Source organism: Chiloscyllium punctatum, chromosome 5, assembly GCF_047496795.1.
Source record: "Chiloscyllium punctatum isolate Juve2018m chromosome 5, sChiPun1.3, whole genome shotgun sequence".
Taxonomy (NCBI): Eukaryota; Metazoa; Chordata; class Chondrichthyes; order Orectolobiformes; family Hemiscylliidae; genus Chiloscyllium; species Chiloscyllium punctatum.
The window spans coordinates 9,388,903-9,405,292 of record NC_092743.1 but is presented as its reverse complement, the minus strand read 5'-3'; the positions used below and the strand labels follow the sequence as shown (position 1 = coordinate 9,405,292).

Sequence of the window (16,390 nt, the reverse complement as noted above, 5' to 3'; positions counted from 1 at the left end):
TGTGCCAAGAATTATTCCTAATCTAAAATAAAATACCTGAACTTATGCATCCCTCAACTCTCTGCTATCCATGTGTATGTCCAGCAGTTGCTTAAATGTCCCCAATGACTCTGCTTCCATCACCACCACTGGCAACGGATTCCATGCATTCACAACTCTCTGTGTAAAGAACCTACCTCTGATGTCTCCTCTATACCTTCCTCCTAATATCTTAAAACTATGACCCCTCGTACCAGTCAATTCTGCCCTGTGGAAAAGTCTCTGGCTATCGACTCTATCCATGCCTCTCATTACCTTCTATACCTTGATCAGGGCACCTCTCTTCCTCCTTCTCTCCAGCGAGAAAAATCCGAGCTTAGTCAACCTCTCTTCGTAAGACAAGGCCTCCAGTCCAGGCAGCATCCTGGTAAACCTTCTTTGCACCCTCTCCAAAGCCTCTGTATCTTTCCTATAATAGGGCAACCAGAAATATTCCAAGTGTGGTCTCACCAGGGTCTTGAAGAGCTGCAGCAAAACCTTGCAGCTCTTAAACTCGATACCCATGATAATGAAAGCCAAAACACCATGTGCTTTCTTAACAACCCTATCCACTTTGGTGGCAATTTGAGGGATCTATGTACTTGAACACCAAGATCCCTCGTTCCTCCACAATATCAAGAATCCTGTCTTTAATCCTACATTCAACATCCAAGTTCGACCTTCCAAAATGCATCACTTCACATTCATCCAGGTTGAACTCCATCTGCCATTTCTCAGCCCAGCTCTGCATCCTGTCTATGTTGTGCTGCAGCCTGCAGTAGCCCTCTATAGTATCGACAGCACCTCTTTGTGTCATCTGCAAATTTACTAACCCACCCCACAACCTCCTCATCCAAGTCATTTATAAAAACTACAAAGAACCGATGCCCAAGAACAGAGCCCTGCGGGACCCCACTCAACACTGACCTCCAGGCAGAATACTTTCCATCTACAACCACTCTCACATGACCTGCCTCTCACAAAGCCATGCTGACTGCCTTTAATCATGCCATGCTTTTCCAAATCGTCGTAATAGACCTTCCAAAATACGTCACCTCACATTATTGATGAGACTAAATTCCATCTGCCATTGCTCTGCCCAAGTCTTCAGCTAATCTATATTCTGCTGTATACTTTGGCAATCTTCCTCACTCTCAGTAGCTCGCCCCAGTCATCCTGAGGATTGGACATTTGTACTCTCTCACTCATTTTACCGAGTCATTGATGGCAGGCTCAGTGCAGCTGACACAAGGCCTCACTTCATTATGTAATACGTAACTCAGTGCAGCGGTAAACAGTTCTCATCCCACTTCAGTCGAATCCCTATTGAAAAATTAAAGCAAATTGCAAAGGAACCTCGATTATCCAGCATTCGATTAACCAGATTTCGGATTACCTGAAGAAGATCGCAAGGTCCTAATGCTTGGCTAACTGTGTTATATGGCATTGATTATCTGAAATTCAATTAGCCGAACAAAATACTGCACCCTTGTGTCCTTCACATAATCAAGGTTCCTTTAGACACGATTGATCAAAGCATAGCTGGTGGTTTACTTAACTGACTGCAACCTGTGAGAATATTTCTCACTCATTGTTTGAACAGATGCCTGAGGACAGTCCTCTTCCATCCAGAACAATATTAAATGGATCATTTTAGCACTTGATGGGCCTGAGCAGAGGCACTGGAGAATGTGCCTTGGAATTCCGCACACTGGGACCCTGCACTGCTTCCTACATTTCCTCCCTGTGTCCCGCCCCCCCCAACATTTGTTCAAAGATGTTCCTTGGTGATCTGAGTGCCTTGCGAGTGTCCTATCAAAGTTAAGAGTCAACCACGTTGCTATGGGTCTGGAGTCACACATAGGCCAGACCAGGTAGCATTGGCAGATTTCCTTCCCTAAAGACATAGCTGAACTGTTTTCAACACTTGACGATGGTTGTCATGGTGGCTGTTATTAAGAAGAGCTTTTATATTTATGAGTTACCGCCTCCAGCTGCCATGTTGGGGATTTGAAGCAATTCACCCAAGACTTTAGCTCAGCTCACTGGATTACTAGCCTACGGACATCATGGACGCTGGAGGAGGCAACATGGCTACCTATCAGAATAATGTCTGTCATGGTGAGGGTGTTAGAATTGATCTGAGGATCTTATAGCTGGACGCAAAGAAAAATCAAAGGGAACTGGGAGGAATGAAGATGGTTTAGCCAAAGGGAAATCATTTTTGGCCAAATTATTTGAAGGAGATAAAAGAAACCCTGTTGATATATTTAAATTTCCAGAAAGCATTTCACGAGGTGCCACGCAAAGTGCTGTTGTGCCAACTCAGGGGGGGGTAACATGGGTAGAAGATTGGTTGGCTGACAGAAAACAAAGAGTGAGTATTAAATGGGACTGTGTCTGATTGGCAGGACATTGAGTAAAGTCCCACACAGATCTGTCCTGGACCCTCAACAATTGATCATTTACACAGAAGTCTTTCGATGAGGGGAGCAAAAGCATGATTCACAGATGATGCTAAAACAAGTAGAAAAGGGGACACTGTGAAGAAGCCTTCAGGAAGTGCAAGTGGGCAATGGTAGATGGAATGAGTGAGCATTAATCTGGCAGGTGGTATACAATGTGAGAAAATGTGAAGAATAAAAAGCCAGATGTTACATAAATGGAGAACGACTGCAGAATTCCGAGGTGGAGAGGGATTTAGGAGCTCAAGTGCATGAGTCACAAATGTTAGTGTGCAGGTGCAGCAAGTGAACCAGAGGCTACTACTGGGATGCTGACATTAACATGGGAGAAATTGATCACTGAATCACAGAGATGTACAGCACGGAAACAGACCCTTCAGTCCATACCAACCAAATGTCATAAATTATTCTAGTCCCATTTGCCAGCACCTGGCCCATATCCCTCCAAACCCTTCCTATTCATATACCCATCCAGCTGCCTTTTAAATGCTATAATTGTACCAGCCTCCACCACTTCCTCTGGCAACTCATTCCATACATGCACTGCCTTCTATGTGAAAAGGTTACCCCTCAGGTCCCTGTTATACCTTTCCCCTCTCCCCCAAACCTACATCCCCCAGCCCAGGGAAAAGACCTTGTCTGTTTATCCTATCCATGCCCCTCATGATTTTATAAATCAATACAAGGTCACCCCGCAGTCTCCAATGCTCCAGGGAAAAAAGCCCTAGTCTACTCAGCCTCACCCTATAGCTCAAATCCTCCAACCCAATGTAACATCCTTCCTGTTATGTTTCAGTTACACAAGGCATTGGTGAGATAACATCACTAACACTGTGTGCAGTTTTGGTCTCCTTATTTAAATAAGGATGTAAATGTGTCGGGTTGGTTCAGGGAGATTTGTAAGGTTGACACCGTCCTGGAAGGTGTGAATTGTTTCATGAGGACAGGTTGGACAGACTGTGTGTGTTTCCGTTGGAGTACAGAGAGTGAGGGGTGATTTGATTGAAGTGTATGAGATCCAGAATGGTCTCTACAGGGTGGATATGGAGAGGATGGTGCCTCTGAATGAGGGGGCACTGATTTAACATTTCGGGTCACTCTTTCAGGACAGAGCTGAGGGGAACTTCTTTCTTTCAGCGGGTTGTGTGACTTTGGAACTCTCTATCTCAGGCGGCAGTGGAGATGGGGTTATTGAATATTCCGAAGGCAGAGGCAGGAGTGGGTGGGAAGTAGAATACATAGCAAATCGTCCACAACCTTATTGAATAGCAGAGTGGGCAGATGGGCTGAATAGTCTATGCCCGCTCCCATTTCATATGTTCACAAAGCTGTGGGTCACCAGTATGAAAACCTGTTCAGAGTTTATTGCAGAGGTACAAGGGAGCAGAATACAGCAGCGGCAGGCTAGGGACCAGTGTACCAACAATGACTATCCTGTCAATCAGTAGTGGCTCAGTGGTTAGCACTGCTGTCTCACAGCACCAGGGACCTGGGTTCGATTCCAGCTTTGGGTGACTGTGTGGAGTTTGCACATTCTCCCTGTGTCTGTGTGGGTTTCCTCTGGGTGCTCCGATTTCCTCCCACAGTCCAAAGATGTGCAGGTTAGGTGAATTGCCCATAGGGTTCAGGGATGTGTAGGTTAGGTGCATTAGAGTAATGGGGAATGGGCTTAGTGGGTTACTCTTCGGACAGTCGGTGTGGACTTGGTGGGCCGAAGGGCCTGTTTCCCACATTACAGGGATTCTATAAATGTAGCTGGTTGCTATTGTGTACCTGATCACTAAACTACATCTTGTTAACTTCAATGGACTCTTCTGGTTAAACCAAGGGGTGGCTGTCTCTAACCTGACTGAGCGGGACCCTGAGATTTCTGACACTGCAGGAAGACAGCAGCAGCAATGGGCTGGTCTCATGAGGTCAAACAAACCTTAGTGCGTTCAAGATGGAAACATGGGCCATTTCATAAGTATCTATGAAATTGGTTGGCACAATTAAATGCGCAGTTAGTGGCCTTCACGAAAGCAGCTCAGAGACACTGACACTGAATGTATTCTCCATAACGAGTTGAGAATCCAAGTAAAATCACGTTGACTTTATATACATTTGTAAATCTTGTATTCATTTCAGAAGGCACAATCGCGTAATGTAGTAATCCCTCCTGAAATGGAGTGTCGAATGTTTTGGTACCTTAGTTCCTCTAGCTGCAACCTAAGCTTATATCATTGTTACATTATTTGGAATTTTGTAGGGTTGCGTCATAAAGCCAGCCCCCATGTTCCCTTTTTCCAATTTTCAAACAGAATGGGAAATATTCTTGAAGCAAAAGCACGATTTGCTATTTGATTCGTTTTTGTCTTCCATCGCCGTTGCTCGACTCCTTCAGTGGCTTCGCAATGCCTGAGGAATCCCGTTTGTGCATTCTCACATTGGGGTTTGCTGTAAAGACAATAATGGGGTAGACTGAGCAGAACTGTTGGAAAACCAGCAACAACTTGTACAACCAAATCAATCTGCTCAACAGCCTGCTTGAGCTATGTACTGATTGGAATGAGGTCATAGACTATGAGTTGCCTGATTGGGGCTGTTAACCTGGTCCAATCAGGGAGCCCTGGCTGACACATATAAACAGGAGGGAATTGAATAAAGATTTGTGCACTTTGTGTCTTTCACTGTGTCTCACACCTGCACACACACACCATGGGTGCTGGGGAAAAAAATAAGCACTACCGCAGTTAGGCGGTAGTGTGGGGGTTAAATTAAAAAAAAAGAAAAAAAAAAAAAGAAAAAAAAAAAAAGAGAAAAAAAGAAAGAAAAAAAAAAAAACAAAAAAAAAAAAAAAAAAAAAAAAAAAAAAATAAACAGGAGGGTTCCACACAGAGGAGGCAGGAATCGAACCCAGGTCTCTAGTGCTGTGAGGCCTATTTTGTAACTCAGGTTATATGTTGTCATTCTGTTATTTCCTGTTTCTGAGCTCTGTCTTGTAATTTTACGTCAGTAAGATGACTCTCCTATTTAATTCAGAAAAAGAAGAAAAAAAAGAAAAAAATAAATAAACAGGAGGGTCAGGGGTTCTGTTCACTCTGAAAGCTGGCTCTGAGGGAGCTGAATCCAGTGTCAAGGTCTCCCCACATGTAAATAAAGGGGGACCGGGTGATAGGATATCAGCCTCTGTGGTGTTATTTCAAAATGTGTGCACTACCTGAGTTACAGATCAGTCAGGAGGAGCAGAAGGTGTGATCCCCTTTAAATGGGTTATCCTCAATGTCGAAGGAGAGCAGGATGTAATTATAGAGTCATACAACATGAAAACAGGCCCTTTGGTCCAACTCTTCCGTGCTGACCAGATATACTAACTCAATCTAGTCCCATTTGCCTGCACTTGACCATATCTCTCTAAAGGTAAAACCTGTCTCTTTGTTGGCTACATAGAGCAGTTGATCTTCTGTAATTATACTGGCACCACTCCCCACCTCTTCCTCTGCTTGAAGACTGCATTGGCGCCACCTCGTGCTCTTGCGAGGAGGTTGAGCAATTCATCAACTTCACCAACACATTCCACCCTGACCTTAAATTTACCTGGACCATCTCTGACACCTCCCTCCCATTCCTGGACCTCTCCATCTCCATTAATGACGACCGACTTGATACTGACATTTTTTACAAACCCACCGACTCCCACAGCTACCTGGATTACACCTCTTCCCACCCTACCTCCTGTATAAATGCCATCCCGTATTCCCAATTCCTCCGCTTCCACCATATCTGCTCCCAGGAGGACCAGTTCCACCACAGAACACACCAGATGGCCTCCTTCTTTAGAGACCGCAATTTCCCTTCCCACGTGGTTAAAGATGCCCTCCAACGCATCTCGTCTACATCCCGCACCTCCGCCCTCAGACCCCACCCCTCCAACCGTAACAAGGACAGAACGCCCCCGGTGCTCACCTTCCACCCTACCAACCTTCGCATAAACCAAATCATCCACCGACATTTCTGCCACCTCCAAACAGACCCCACCACCAGGGATATATTTCCCTCCCCACCCCTTTCCGCCTTCCGCAATGACCGTTCCCTCTGTGACTACCTGGTCAGGTCCACCCCCTTCAACCCACCCTCCCATCCTGGCACCTTCCTCTGCCACCGCAGGAACTGTAAAACCTGCGCCCACACCTCCTCCCTCACCTCCATCCAAGGCCCTAAAGATTAGATTAGATTAGATTAGATTACTTACAGTGTGGAAACAGGCCCTTCGGCCCAACAAGTCCACACCGCCCCGCCGAAGCGTAACCCACCCATACCCCTACATCTACATCTACATCTACCCCTTACCTAACACTACGGGCAATTTAGCATGGCCAATTCACCTAACCTGCACATTTTTGGACTGTGGGAGGAAACCGGAGCACCCGGAGCCTTCCACATCCATCAAAGTTTTACCTGCACATCCACCAATATCATTTATTGTATCCGTTGCTCCTGATGTGGTCTCCTCTACATTGGGGAGACTGAACGCCTCTTAGCAGAGCGCTTTAGGGAACATCTCCGGGACACCCGCACCAATCGACCACACCGCCCTTGGCCCAACATTTCAACTCTCCCTCCCACTCTGCCGAGAACATGGAGGTCCTGGGCCTCCTTCACCGCCACTCCCTCACCACCAGACACCTGGAGGAGAACGCCTCATCTTCCGCCTTGGAACACTTCAACCTCAGGGCATCAATGTGGGCTTCAATAGTTTCCTCATTTCCCCTTCCCCCCCCCTCACCCCAGTTCCAAACTTCCAGCTCAACACTGTCCCCATGACTTGTCCTACCTGCCTATCTTCTTTTCCACCTTTCCATGCCACCCTCACCTGCCCCCAACCTATCACCTTCATCCCCTCCCCCACTCACCTATTGTACTCTATGCTACTTACTCCCCACCCCCACCCTCCTCTAGCTTATATCTCCACCCTTCAGACTCTCTGCCTGTATTCCTAATGAAGGGCTTTTGCCCAAAACGTCAATTTTACTGTTCCTCGGATGCTGCCTGAACTGCTGTGCTCTTCCAGCACCATTATCCCATATCTCTCCAAACCCTTTCTGTTCATATACCCATCCAAATGCCTTTTAAATGTTATAATTGTACCAGCTTCCACCACTTCCTCTGACATACACACACTACCCTCTGCATGAAAAAGCTACGCCTTAGGACCTTCTTACATATTTCCCCTCTCACCCTAAACTTATACCTTCCACTTCTAGACTCCCCACCCCAGGGAAAATACCTTATCTATTTATCCTATCCACGCCCCTCATGATTTTATAAACCTCTATAAGGTCACCCCTCAGCCTCTGATGCTCCAGGGAAAACAGTCCCAGCCTGTTCAGCTTCTCCCTATTCCTCCAACCTTCCCAACCCAGGTCACATCCTTGTAAACCTTTTCTGCTCCCTCTCAAGTGACAACATGTTTCCTACAGCAGGGTGACCAGAAATGTATGCAGAATTCTAAAAATTGAAACGTGCACTGTGCACTGTGAAAGAAAACTCCATTCTGAGCAAGGATCACCAGACCCGAAACGTTGACTCCGATTTCTCTCCACAGATGCTGCCAGACCTGCTGAGCTTTTCCAGCAACTTGTAAAAGAAAACGAAAGCTGGCATTGCCCACTCATCTTGCCCAACTAGTGACTAATGTGTGACGGCTGAGGGCTGAACTCAGAGATAATCGAGTGTGGTTGTGATGCTGTCGGAGCGGAATGCCTTGCCAGCAATTTAGGGCCCCAAATCCACCCGTCCAGGACAAGGGGGGTTCTGCTGGAGGCTATGGAACTGAGTCTGTCTGGGGGCCTTCCTGCTGCTGTGGGGTGACAATGGAATATCAGTGCATAGTTCAAGGGTTGAATTTGGGGTAGGATCCAGTAAAATTGAATCCTTATGCCAAGGTTTCTGTGGTATTGGGGAGTGGGGAAGGTGTTGGGAAGAATAATAGGAGCTTCACCGGTTTGATTATAGGGATGGCTGGTTATAAGTAAATACAACTAATGCATAAATTACTGGAGAAACTTAGCAGGTCTAGCAGCACTTGTGGAGAGAAAGCAGAGTTAACATTTCAGGTCCAGTGACCCTTCTTTCTGAACTGATGGTTGCTGGGAAAGTATGGTTATGCGCTGATGAAAAGGGGTTGGGGGTGGGTGAGATTGAAAGGAATAAGCAGATGAGTGGAAACAGAGCCCAGGGCGAGAGAAAGACATTTAGATTTTGATTTAGATTTTACTGTCACATATACTCAAGTACAGGATTACAGGGGGAAAAGTGTATAAAGTCACCTTTCTTCAAAGGCGCCATCTTAGCGTCTTAGGGCGGGATTAAAAACAGAAGCAGAAAGAAAAGCAACTGCTAAAAGAAAAGGAAACAGAAGAGATAGTGAGCCAAGGGAAGGAGAAAAGCTGGTTATGGGTTGGTGAAAATGAGTAATATATCTATGTTTGCTGAGGAAATAAATCTATGTGGGAATGGAAGCTGTGAGGAGGAAACCGAGAGGTTGTAATCAGTTACAGAATCCCTACTGTGTGGAAGCAGGCCATTCAGCCCCATGCCCTACCCTAGCCCATGGCTAGCCCGGAAAAAGTGAGGACTGCAGATGCTGCAGATCAGGGTCAAAATGTGTGGTGCTGGAAAAGCACAGAAGGTCAGGCCACATCCAAGGAGTAGGAGAGTTGACATTTCTTCATCAGGAGTGGTTAGTGTATACTCAAAGCATCACAACCAGCTGTGCTTTTCCAGCACCAAACTTTTATGACCTACAGCTAAGCCACCTAGCCTGCACATCCCAGAGCACGATGGGTAATTTAGCATCATCAATCCTGCACATCAGGAACAAACCCACACAGACACGGGGAGAATGTGCAAATTCCATACAGACTGGCCCCTGGGGTGAACGGCCTGTCCGATGTTGCCAGGCTGGGTAAAGTGACCCTATAATCTCTGGAGTTTAGAAAAGTGAGGGGTGATCTTGAAGATTCTGTGGGGGGTTGACAGCGGCAGGCACGAAACGGCCCTTTCCCCTGGTGACTCCAGAATGCAGAGACGCACTGTCAGGGTAAGAGGCTAGGATGAGGAGAGATGGCTTCACTCAAAAGGTTAAGAATTTTTGGAATTCTCAACCCCAGTGGTGCTGCATTGTGGAATAAACTTAAAGCTGAGATTGACCCATATTTGTTCTCTCAGCAACTATGCAAGAGAATACACAGTAAGCAAGAACATGTGGGTGGGTTCAATTCCCACCTTGGGTGACTGACTGTGTGGAGTTTGCACATTCTCCCCGTGTCTGTGTGGGTTTCTTCCAGGTGCTCCGGTTTCCTCCCACACTCCAAAGATGTGCAGGTCAGGTGAATTGGCCATGCTAATTGCCCACAGTGTTAGGTGCATTAGTCAGGGGTAAATATAGGGTAGGGGAATGGGTCTGGGTGGGTTATTCTTCAGAGGGTCGGTGTGGACCTGTTGGGTCCAAGGGCCTGTTTCCACACTGTCTAATCTAATCTAACACATTGAGTGGGTTTGATGAAATGAGAGGTCTTGTTGTACAAGTGCGCAGGTTCCTGAAGGTCGCAGTGCATGGAGATAAGTCTGTAAAGAAGGCCTTTATTGGCAGAGGTATAGAATACAAAAGTAGGATAAAATGATGAAACTGTACAAGTCATGGGTGAGACCACAGCTGGAGTGTTGTGTGTGGTTCTGGTTACCACATTACAGGAAGGATGTAATTCCTGTGGAGAGAGAGCAGGGAGGATTTATTAGAGTGTTGCCAGGGCTGGAGGATTGTAGCTACGAGGAGACGCTGGAGTTGTTTTCGTTGGAGCAGTTAAGGCTGAAGGGTGACACGAATGAGGTGTACAGAATTGTGAGGGGTAGGGATGGAGCAGACAGGAGGAACCTGTTTCCCTTGGCGCAGAGTTCAAAAACCGAAGGTCACAGATACAAGCTCAGTGACACAAGGATTGGAGGGGGCTGTTTTTTTTCAGAGAGCAGTCTGGAATTCGCTGCCTGAGTCGGTGTTGGGAGCAGTGACCCTAAACTCTTTCAAAACGTTCCTGGATCTGCACCTTCAGTGCTGTAAGCTGCAGGGCTATGGGCCATTGGCAGGGAGATGGGATTAGAAAGGGAATCTGGGTGTCATTGGGTCAGTACGGACACAATGGGCTGAAGGGTTCCCCTTCTGAGTTGTATCATTTCCACGGGGGGCGGGGGGGGGGGGGGGGGGGGGGTCAATGGTTTTAATGGAATCCAAGGATATGAAGAGGAGCTGACAAAGTGGAGTTGAAGATCAGAAGGATGTATGGAAATACAGAAAGGACTCGATGGGTTGAATGGCCTCCTCCTCTCTTTTGATTTGCCAGTGTATATTTGCCAACCAAAGCAAAGTAATTGAGGTTAGAATTCACCAGCAAAGTACGCTTTTAAGTGTTAAGTTGTCATCAAAACTATTTCAAACACTCACGTTAGTTAGATTTGTTCCGTGGTGTCCATCATTCTTGCCCATCTTCTTGTGGTATTTCTGTCTGAGGCAGTACACACTGGCCACAGTTATTATCAGCATAACCAGGAACACGACAACAGACGAGATCGCTGCTATCATCGCGGTGTCTTCCTGTTTGCTGTGGGTCTGACAGTATTTACCAGAATACCACCAATCCTCACCCGTAAGGCACCTGGAAAAACCAGTGGCTCCGTCACAGATCATGAGGGGCATAGAAAAGAGCTTCTTTTGTTTTGGAATGATGCCTAGCGCAGTGTACTCATCAACTTAACCCATCTGGGTTTTTCCTAGACAGTAACGTTCAGTCGTGTGTGGAGAAAGGGGAGGGTGGGGGTGTAGTTGAGACCCGGGGCCTTGGTCAGTGACATCCCAGTCTCTGGATCCCCTCTCAGGCCCAGTCACGCTGCTGAGGCATGCTGGGAAACTCCAAGGCCCCCCACCCTCACAAGAAGCAGCCTCACTGACCCATAAAACCACCAGGAGGCAAATGGGCCAGTCAGCAAATGGGAGTTGGAGGGGAAAGCCCTCTGTTGGATCCTGCTGCGCCTTTCAGGAGCACGGCCCTTCTTTGCAATGTGGAAGCCCTGACTTTTATACCACCCCCCCCCCCCGCCCACCCCCGACCCAGTCGGTATCCAAGAAAATGGCAGTCTCTGGGTGGCAGTTTTTTGTTGCTGTGGCAAAATTCCACAGTTGGGTCTTAGCTCAGTTGGCTGGGTGGTTGATTTGTGAGGCAGCGTGATGCCAATAGTAGGGATTCAATTCCCATCACCAGCTGAGGTTATCATGAAGGCCTGTCCTTCACAACCTCTCCCCTCGTCTGGGGTATGGTGACCCTCAGGTTAAACCATTAATGGTCTCTCTCTCTCTCACTCTCTTCCTAAAGAGAGAGCAGCCCTTTGGCCTGGTAAGACAGTGGTGGTGCAAAAGTCTTTGCAGTGATTGGCTAATCCTCTTTCTATCCTGCCTTTTGGGCAGAGAGGGGAATCATCTTCAGTGGAAGGGGTATGTTGAGAAAATATAACACATCCACACTCACCCCTTCCCCTGCCAGCCCAGAACACCTTCTATCCCTCCCCACATGGGGTATTGGGAAAATCCAGTTCCCAAGACAGACATTGCCCTTTGCCTAAGGCATTAAACCAACGCCTCTCTCTCAGGATACGTTCATAGAATCCCTACAGTGTAGAAACGGGCCCTTCGGCCCAACAAGTCCGCACCAACCCTCCGAAGAGTAGCCCACCCAGACCCATTCCCCTACCCTAATACTCTACATTTACTCCTGATTAATGCACCTAACCTACACATCCCTAAATACCATGAGCAATTTAGCATGGCCAATTCACCCTAACCTGCACATCTTTGGATTGTGAGAGGAAACCTGCAGAGACACAAGGGGAATGTGCAAACTCCACACAGCCAGTCGCCCAAGGCTGGAATCGAACATGGGACTTGGCGCTGTGAGGCAGCAGTGCTAACCTCTGAACTACTGTGCCACCCCAAGTTGTCCCCCAGTATCCTGGCCACCGAAGATAGAGGTACAAGATCCAGTCATAATCGCATTGCTGCCTGTGGGCACTTGCTGTGCACTGATTGGCTGCTTCAATTCCTACATTGCCATAGCGACTGCGCTTCAGAAGCGCCTCATTGGCTGTCATGCGCAGACGCAGGATGCTCTCAGGATAAATACTCTCCTTTGTTCATTACAAATGAGGAGGTTACTGTAATCCATTTCATGTTGAAACAATAACAGAGAAGGTGTTACCTGCAAATGGGTTTTCCATAAGATACGGTGCAGATGCCATCGTTTTCACATTTAAAATCAGCGCACAAATCTGGAGCGCTGGTCTCTGGCTGAGTGGTCGTGCCCGCAGGAACAGTTGTCACTGTGGTTGTGGGTACTGATGGTGTTGGCTGGGGGCCAACAAGATGGGATACATCTAATAGATCAGAAGACAAGATACGTCAACACTCAACACAACGATCCGTGTTGAAAACACAAATAAGAAGCAAAACACCCGCGGTTTCCGGGGACTGGAAATAGAGGAACAATAAACAGGGATAGTCCAGTAGGTGACAGAGGGAGAGTGAAGGGGAGGGGGGATGAGAGAAAAATAGCAACCATGGGGACTGCACCCTCTCAGTACCTGGCCATCAGGAGCCAGCCTGACCCACAGGACACTTCCCACTGTCCGGGCATTAATTCCGAAAGCTGCCCGCCAACTGAGTGACCAGCAGCCTTCCTGCCCCAGCACGTCCACTCAGAGGGGGTGGTCTTTGCTGGGACTGAAGCCTGTTTCCAATACATAAAGTTTGGTGTGGCTTTGCGGGAATGGGGCAGGGGTGGATCACTGACTAGCAGCACCCCTTTTTTCACAGCTTGGAGGGCATGGGGAGCAGGTGGAGTGGGAGGGTGTGTTGGGGATGAGGGAGGGATCTGATTGAAGGTGTACAGAGTTAGGAGAGGTATAGATCATGAGAATCTCTCCCCCATGGGCTGACGTTTTGCAGACCAAAGGGCATAGTATGATGGTGAAGAATAAGTGGGTTGGAGGGGATCTGAGAGTGAATGTTTTCACCCAGACGGTAGTAGGAATATGAAGTGTGCTGCTCGATGGGGTGGAGGCAGTTACTCTCACAACATTTGAGAAGCATCAAGATGAGCGTCTAGGATGCCAGAGCACAGTAGGCTACAGACCCAGTGCAGGTAAATGGGGTTAGTGTGGTTTGAGGTTGGTATAGACATGATGGGCCGAAGGGCCTATTCTACTGCTGTATGGCTCTATGACAAGCCAGAAGGGTAGAAGGATGGGGGTAACCCAGGATGGCAGCAATATTTGACAGAGATTGGTACCAGGGAGCCCATGAAGGAGGAGCACCCCAGTTCCATAACAGCTAAAGCTGGTGGTATGATGGCTCAGTAGTTAGCAAACTGCCTCACAGAAGCAGGGACCTGGCTTTGATTCCAGCCTCGGGCGACTGACTGTGTGGAGTTTGCAAATTCTTCCCGTGTCTGCGTGGGTTTCCTCCAGGTGCTCTGGTTTCCTCCCACAACCACAAAGATGTGCAGGCTAGGTGAATTGGCCATGCTAAATTGCTCATAGTGTTCAGGGATGTGTAGGTTAGGTGCATTAGTCAGGGGTAGATTTAGGGTAAGTAAATGGGTCTGGGTAGGTTACTGCTCGGAGGGTTGGTGTGGAAACAAAGGGCCTGTTTCCACACTATAGGGATTCTAATTGTAATTGCAATGTCCTTGGCATGGGTCTGTCTCCCATTGCTCCTGAATATTGTCCTAAGCATCCAACTGTAACACCATAGGAGGAAGGATAGATTCGCCATTAAAATCCTTCCTTCTCGTTGGTATTGATTCCAACAACTGATCTTGTGCAGGGAAGGATTCCCTGTTGTAGAAAGGCTCAATCCTGACAACAGTGACTAGGTTTATGCCCTAGGCCTTCCAAGCAGTTACATTCCATCTGAGATCTCATGATGGTCCCTTGTGTACCTATGAGTGTGTTCACATTGTAACTGCAGAAAAGATGGGGTTCGATTAAATTCCCCACAGTGTGGAAATAGGCCCTTGGACCCAACAAGTCCACACCGACCCTCTGAAGAGTAACCCACCCAGTCCCATTTCCCTCTGACTAATGTACCTAATGTTATGGGCAATTTTTTTACCATGGCCAATTCACCTGGCCTACACATCTTTGGACTGTGGGAGGAAACCGGAGCACCCGGAGGAAACCCACGCAGACACGGGGAGAATGTGCAAACTCCACACAGTCAGTCGCCTGAGGCAGGAATTGAACCTGGGACCCTGGTGCTGTGAGGCAGCAGTGCTAACTACTGAGCCACCATGCCGTCCTGGTCTTGTGGTAATGTCCCTATCTCTCAGACTCAAGTTTACCCCACCACACCCTCAGCTCCAGAGCAATCACATCTCTGAACCGCGTGATTATTGCAGATAAAATACTCTCACACAGCTTTGTAACAAACTCAGGATGGGTATAGCAATGGTTAGCACTCCCCTAGAACATTGCTTTATGTTCTGATGGGCAGGCCTTTCAGGTAGTCACTGTCTTATACAACAGTAAGCTCCATGGGTATTTTCTGAATTCAGTTCAGAAGAGCTCAGGAGGGATCAGTTCAGGAAAGAATAGTATTTTCTCTCTGAAAAGATCAGAGTCGGAGGAACTAATCACCTCAGCAGCAATGTTTTCTAACATATGGGGTTTCAGATCTGGGGGAGCTTATTAAGTCTTCAAGTTAGATTAGAATAGATTAGATTCCCACAGTATTGAAACAGGCCCTTCGGCCCAGCAAGTCCACACCGACCCTCTGAACAGTAACCCACCCAGACCCATTTTACCTCTGACTAATACACCCAACACTATGGGCAATTTAGCATGGCCAATTCACCCTGACCTCTGGTTTCCTCCCACAGTCCAATTCATCTTTGGACTGTGGGAGGAAACCGGAGCACTTGAAGCAAACCCACGCAGACACGGGGAGAATGTGCACAGACAGTTGCCTGAAGCTGGAATTGAACCCAGGTCCCTGGCGATGTGAGGCAACAGTGCTAACTGAGAAAGTTTAGAGCTGAGAATTGTGGAAAAAGCGTCCCCACAGTCTCTTGAGAAGGAATTAGAAAACTAAAGAGTTGACGTTGGAAGATAATCTCTCTGGGATTGGATGGGGTTGTGATGCTTGTGTTAAGACCTTTCTGAGCTATCTCCGAGAACTACATAGTTTCTTTTGCCTTTTGTGTCATGAACGTATATCTGTTTAAGAGCATTCTCATGAGAATATGTTTCAGTCAAAAAAACACTTGACCACTGCACCAAAAAGTACACATGATCTATCAAGTCAGCTTTCATTTTGGGATCAGACTTGGCCAACTGTACCATCAAATGGGATCATAACAACATGTGCAGATTATTTCAACCATTAAACCTCAGTCTGTGGTACTGTTCATCCTCTTGCTTTGCCAAGAATGACTTTATTACCATGTCCTACAAGATGATGGTCATTAACCAAAGTGTTGACTTAGTCAAAAATAGTTTACAGGTCTAATTAGTTATGTGAATTTATTCAAAGGTAGGGATGCATATCGTCATTTACTAAACTGGGAATTACAGACATTACAGGGATGTTTACATGTCCTTATTTTCTTAAGAAATAGAATCAGCCACTTTCTATTTACACTGCCCATGCTCCTTATAACATTATACACCTCTATCAGGTACTGTTTTGGTCTGCACCTCACCAATTATTATAATGCCATCTGCGAGATGCACTACTGAAATTCACCAAGATTCCTCCAGTAACACTTTCCAAACCCACAGTATCTTCCCATCTGAAAGCAGGGGGAGCAGCAGATGCATGGGAT

The 16,390-nt window shown here is 47.1% G+C and overlaps 1 protein-coding gene across 1 annotated transcript in view; it reads right to left on the bottom strand.

The window, feature by feature from the left end:
- Nucleotides 1-4,554: 4,554 nt before the first annotated feature.
- Nucleotides 4,555-16,390, bottom strand: part of mep1ba (meprin A subunit beta a) — a 35,282-nt gene continuing 23,446 nt past the window's right edge. Inside the window, exons 12-14 of the mRNA XM_072569540.1 lie at nucleotides 12,767-12,941; nucleotides 10,963-11,173; nucleotides 4,555-4,919 (exon numbers count right to left, since the gene is read on the bottom strand). Coding sequence (XP_072425641.1) covers nucleotides 4,905-4,919; nucleotides 10,963-11,173; nucleotides 12,767-12,941 — 401 coding nt within the window. The 3' untranslated portion in view covers nucleotides 4,555-4,904. The remainder of the gene's footprint in view (nucleotides 4,920-10,962; nucleotides 11,174-12,766; nucleotides 12,942-16,390) is intronic.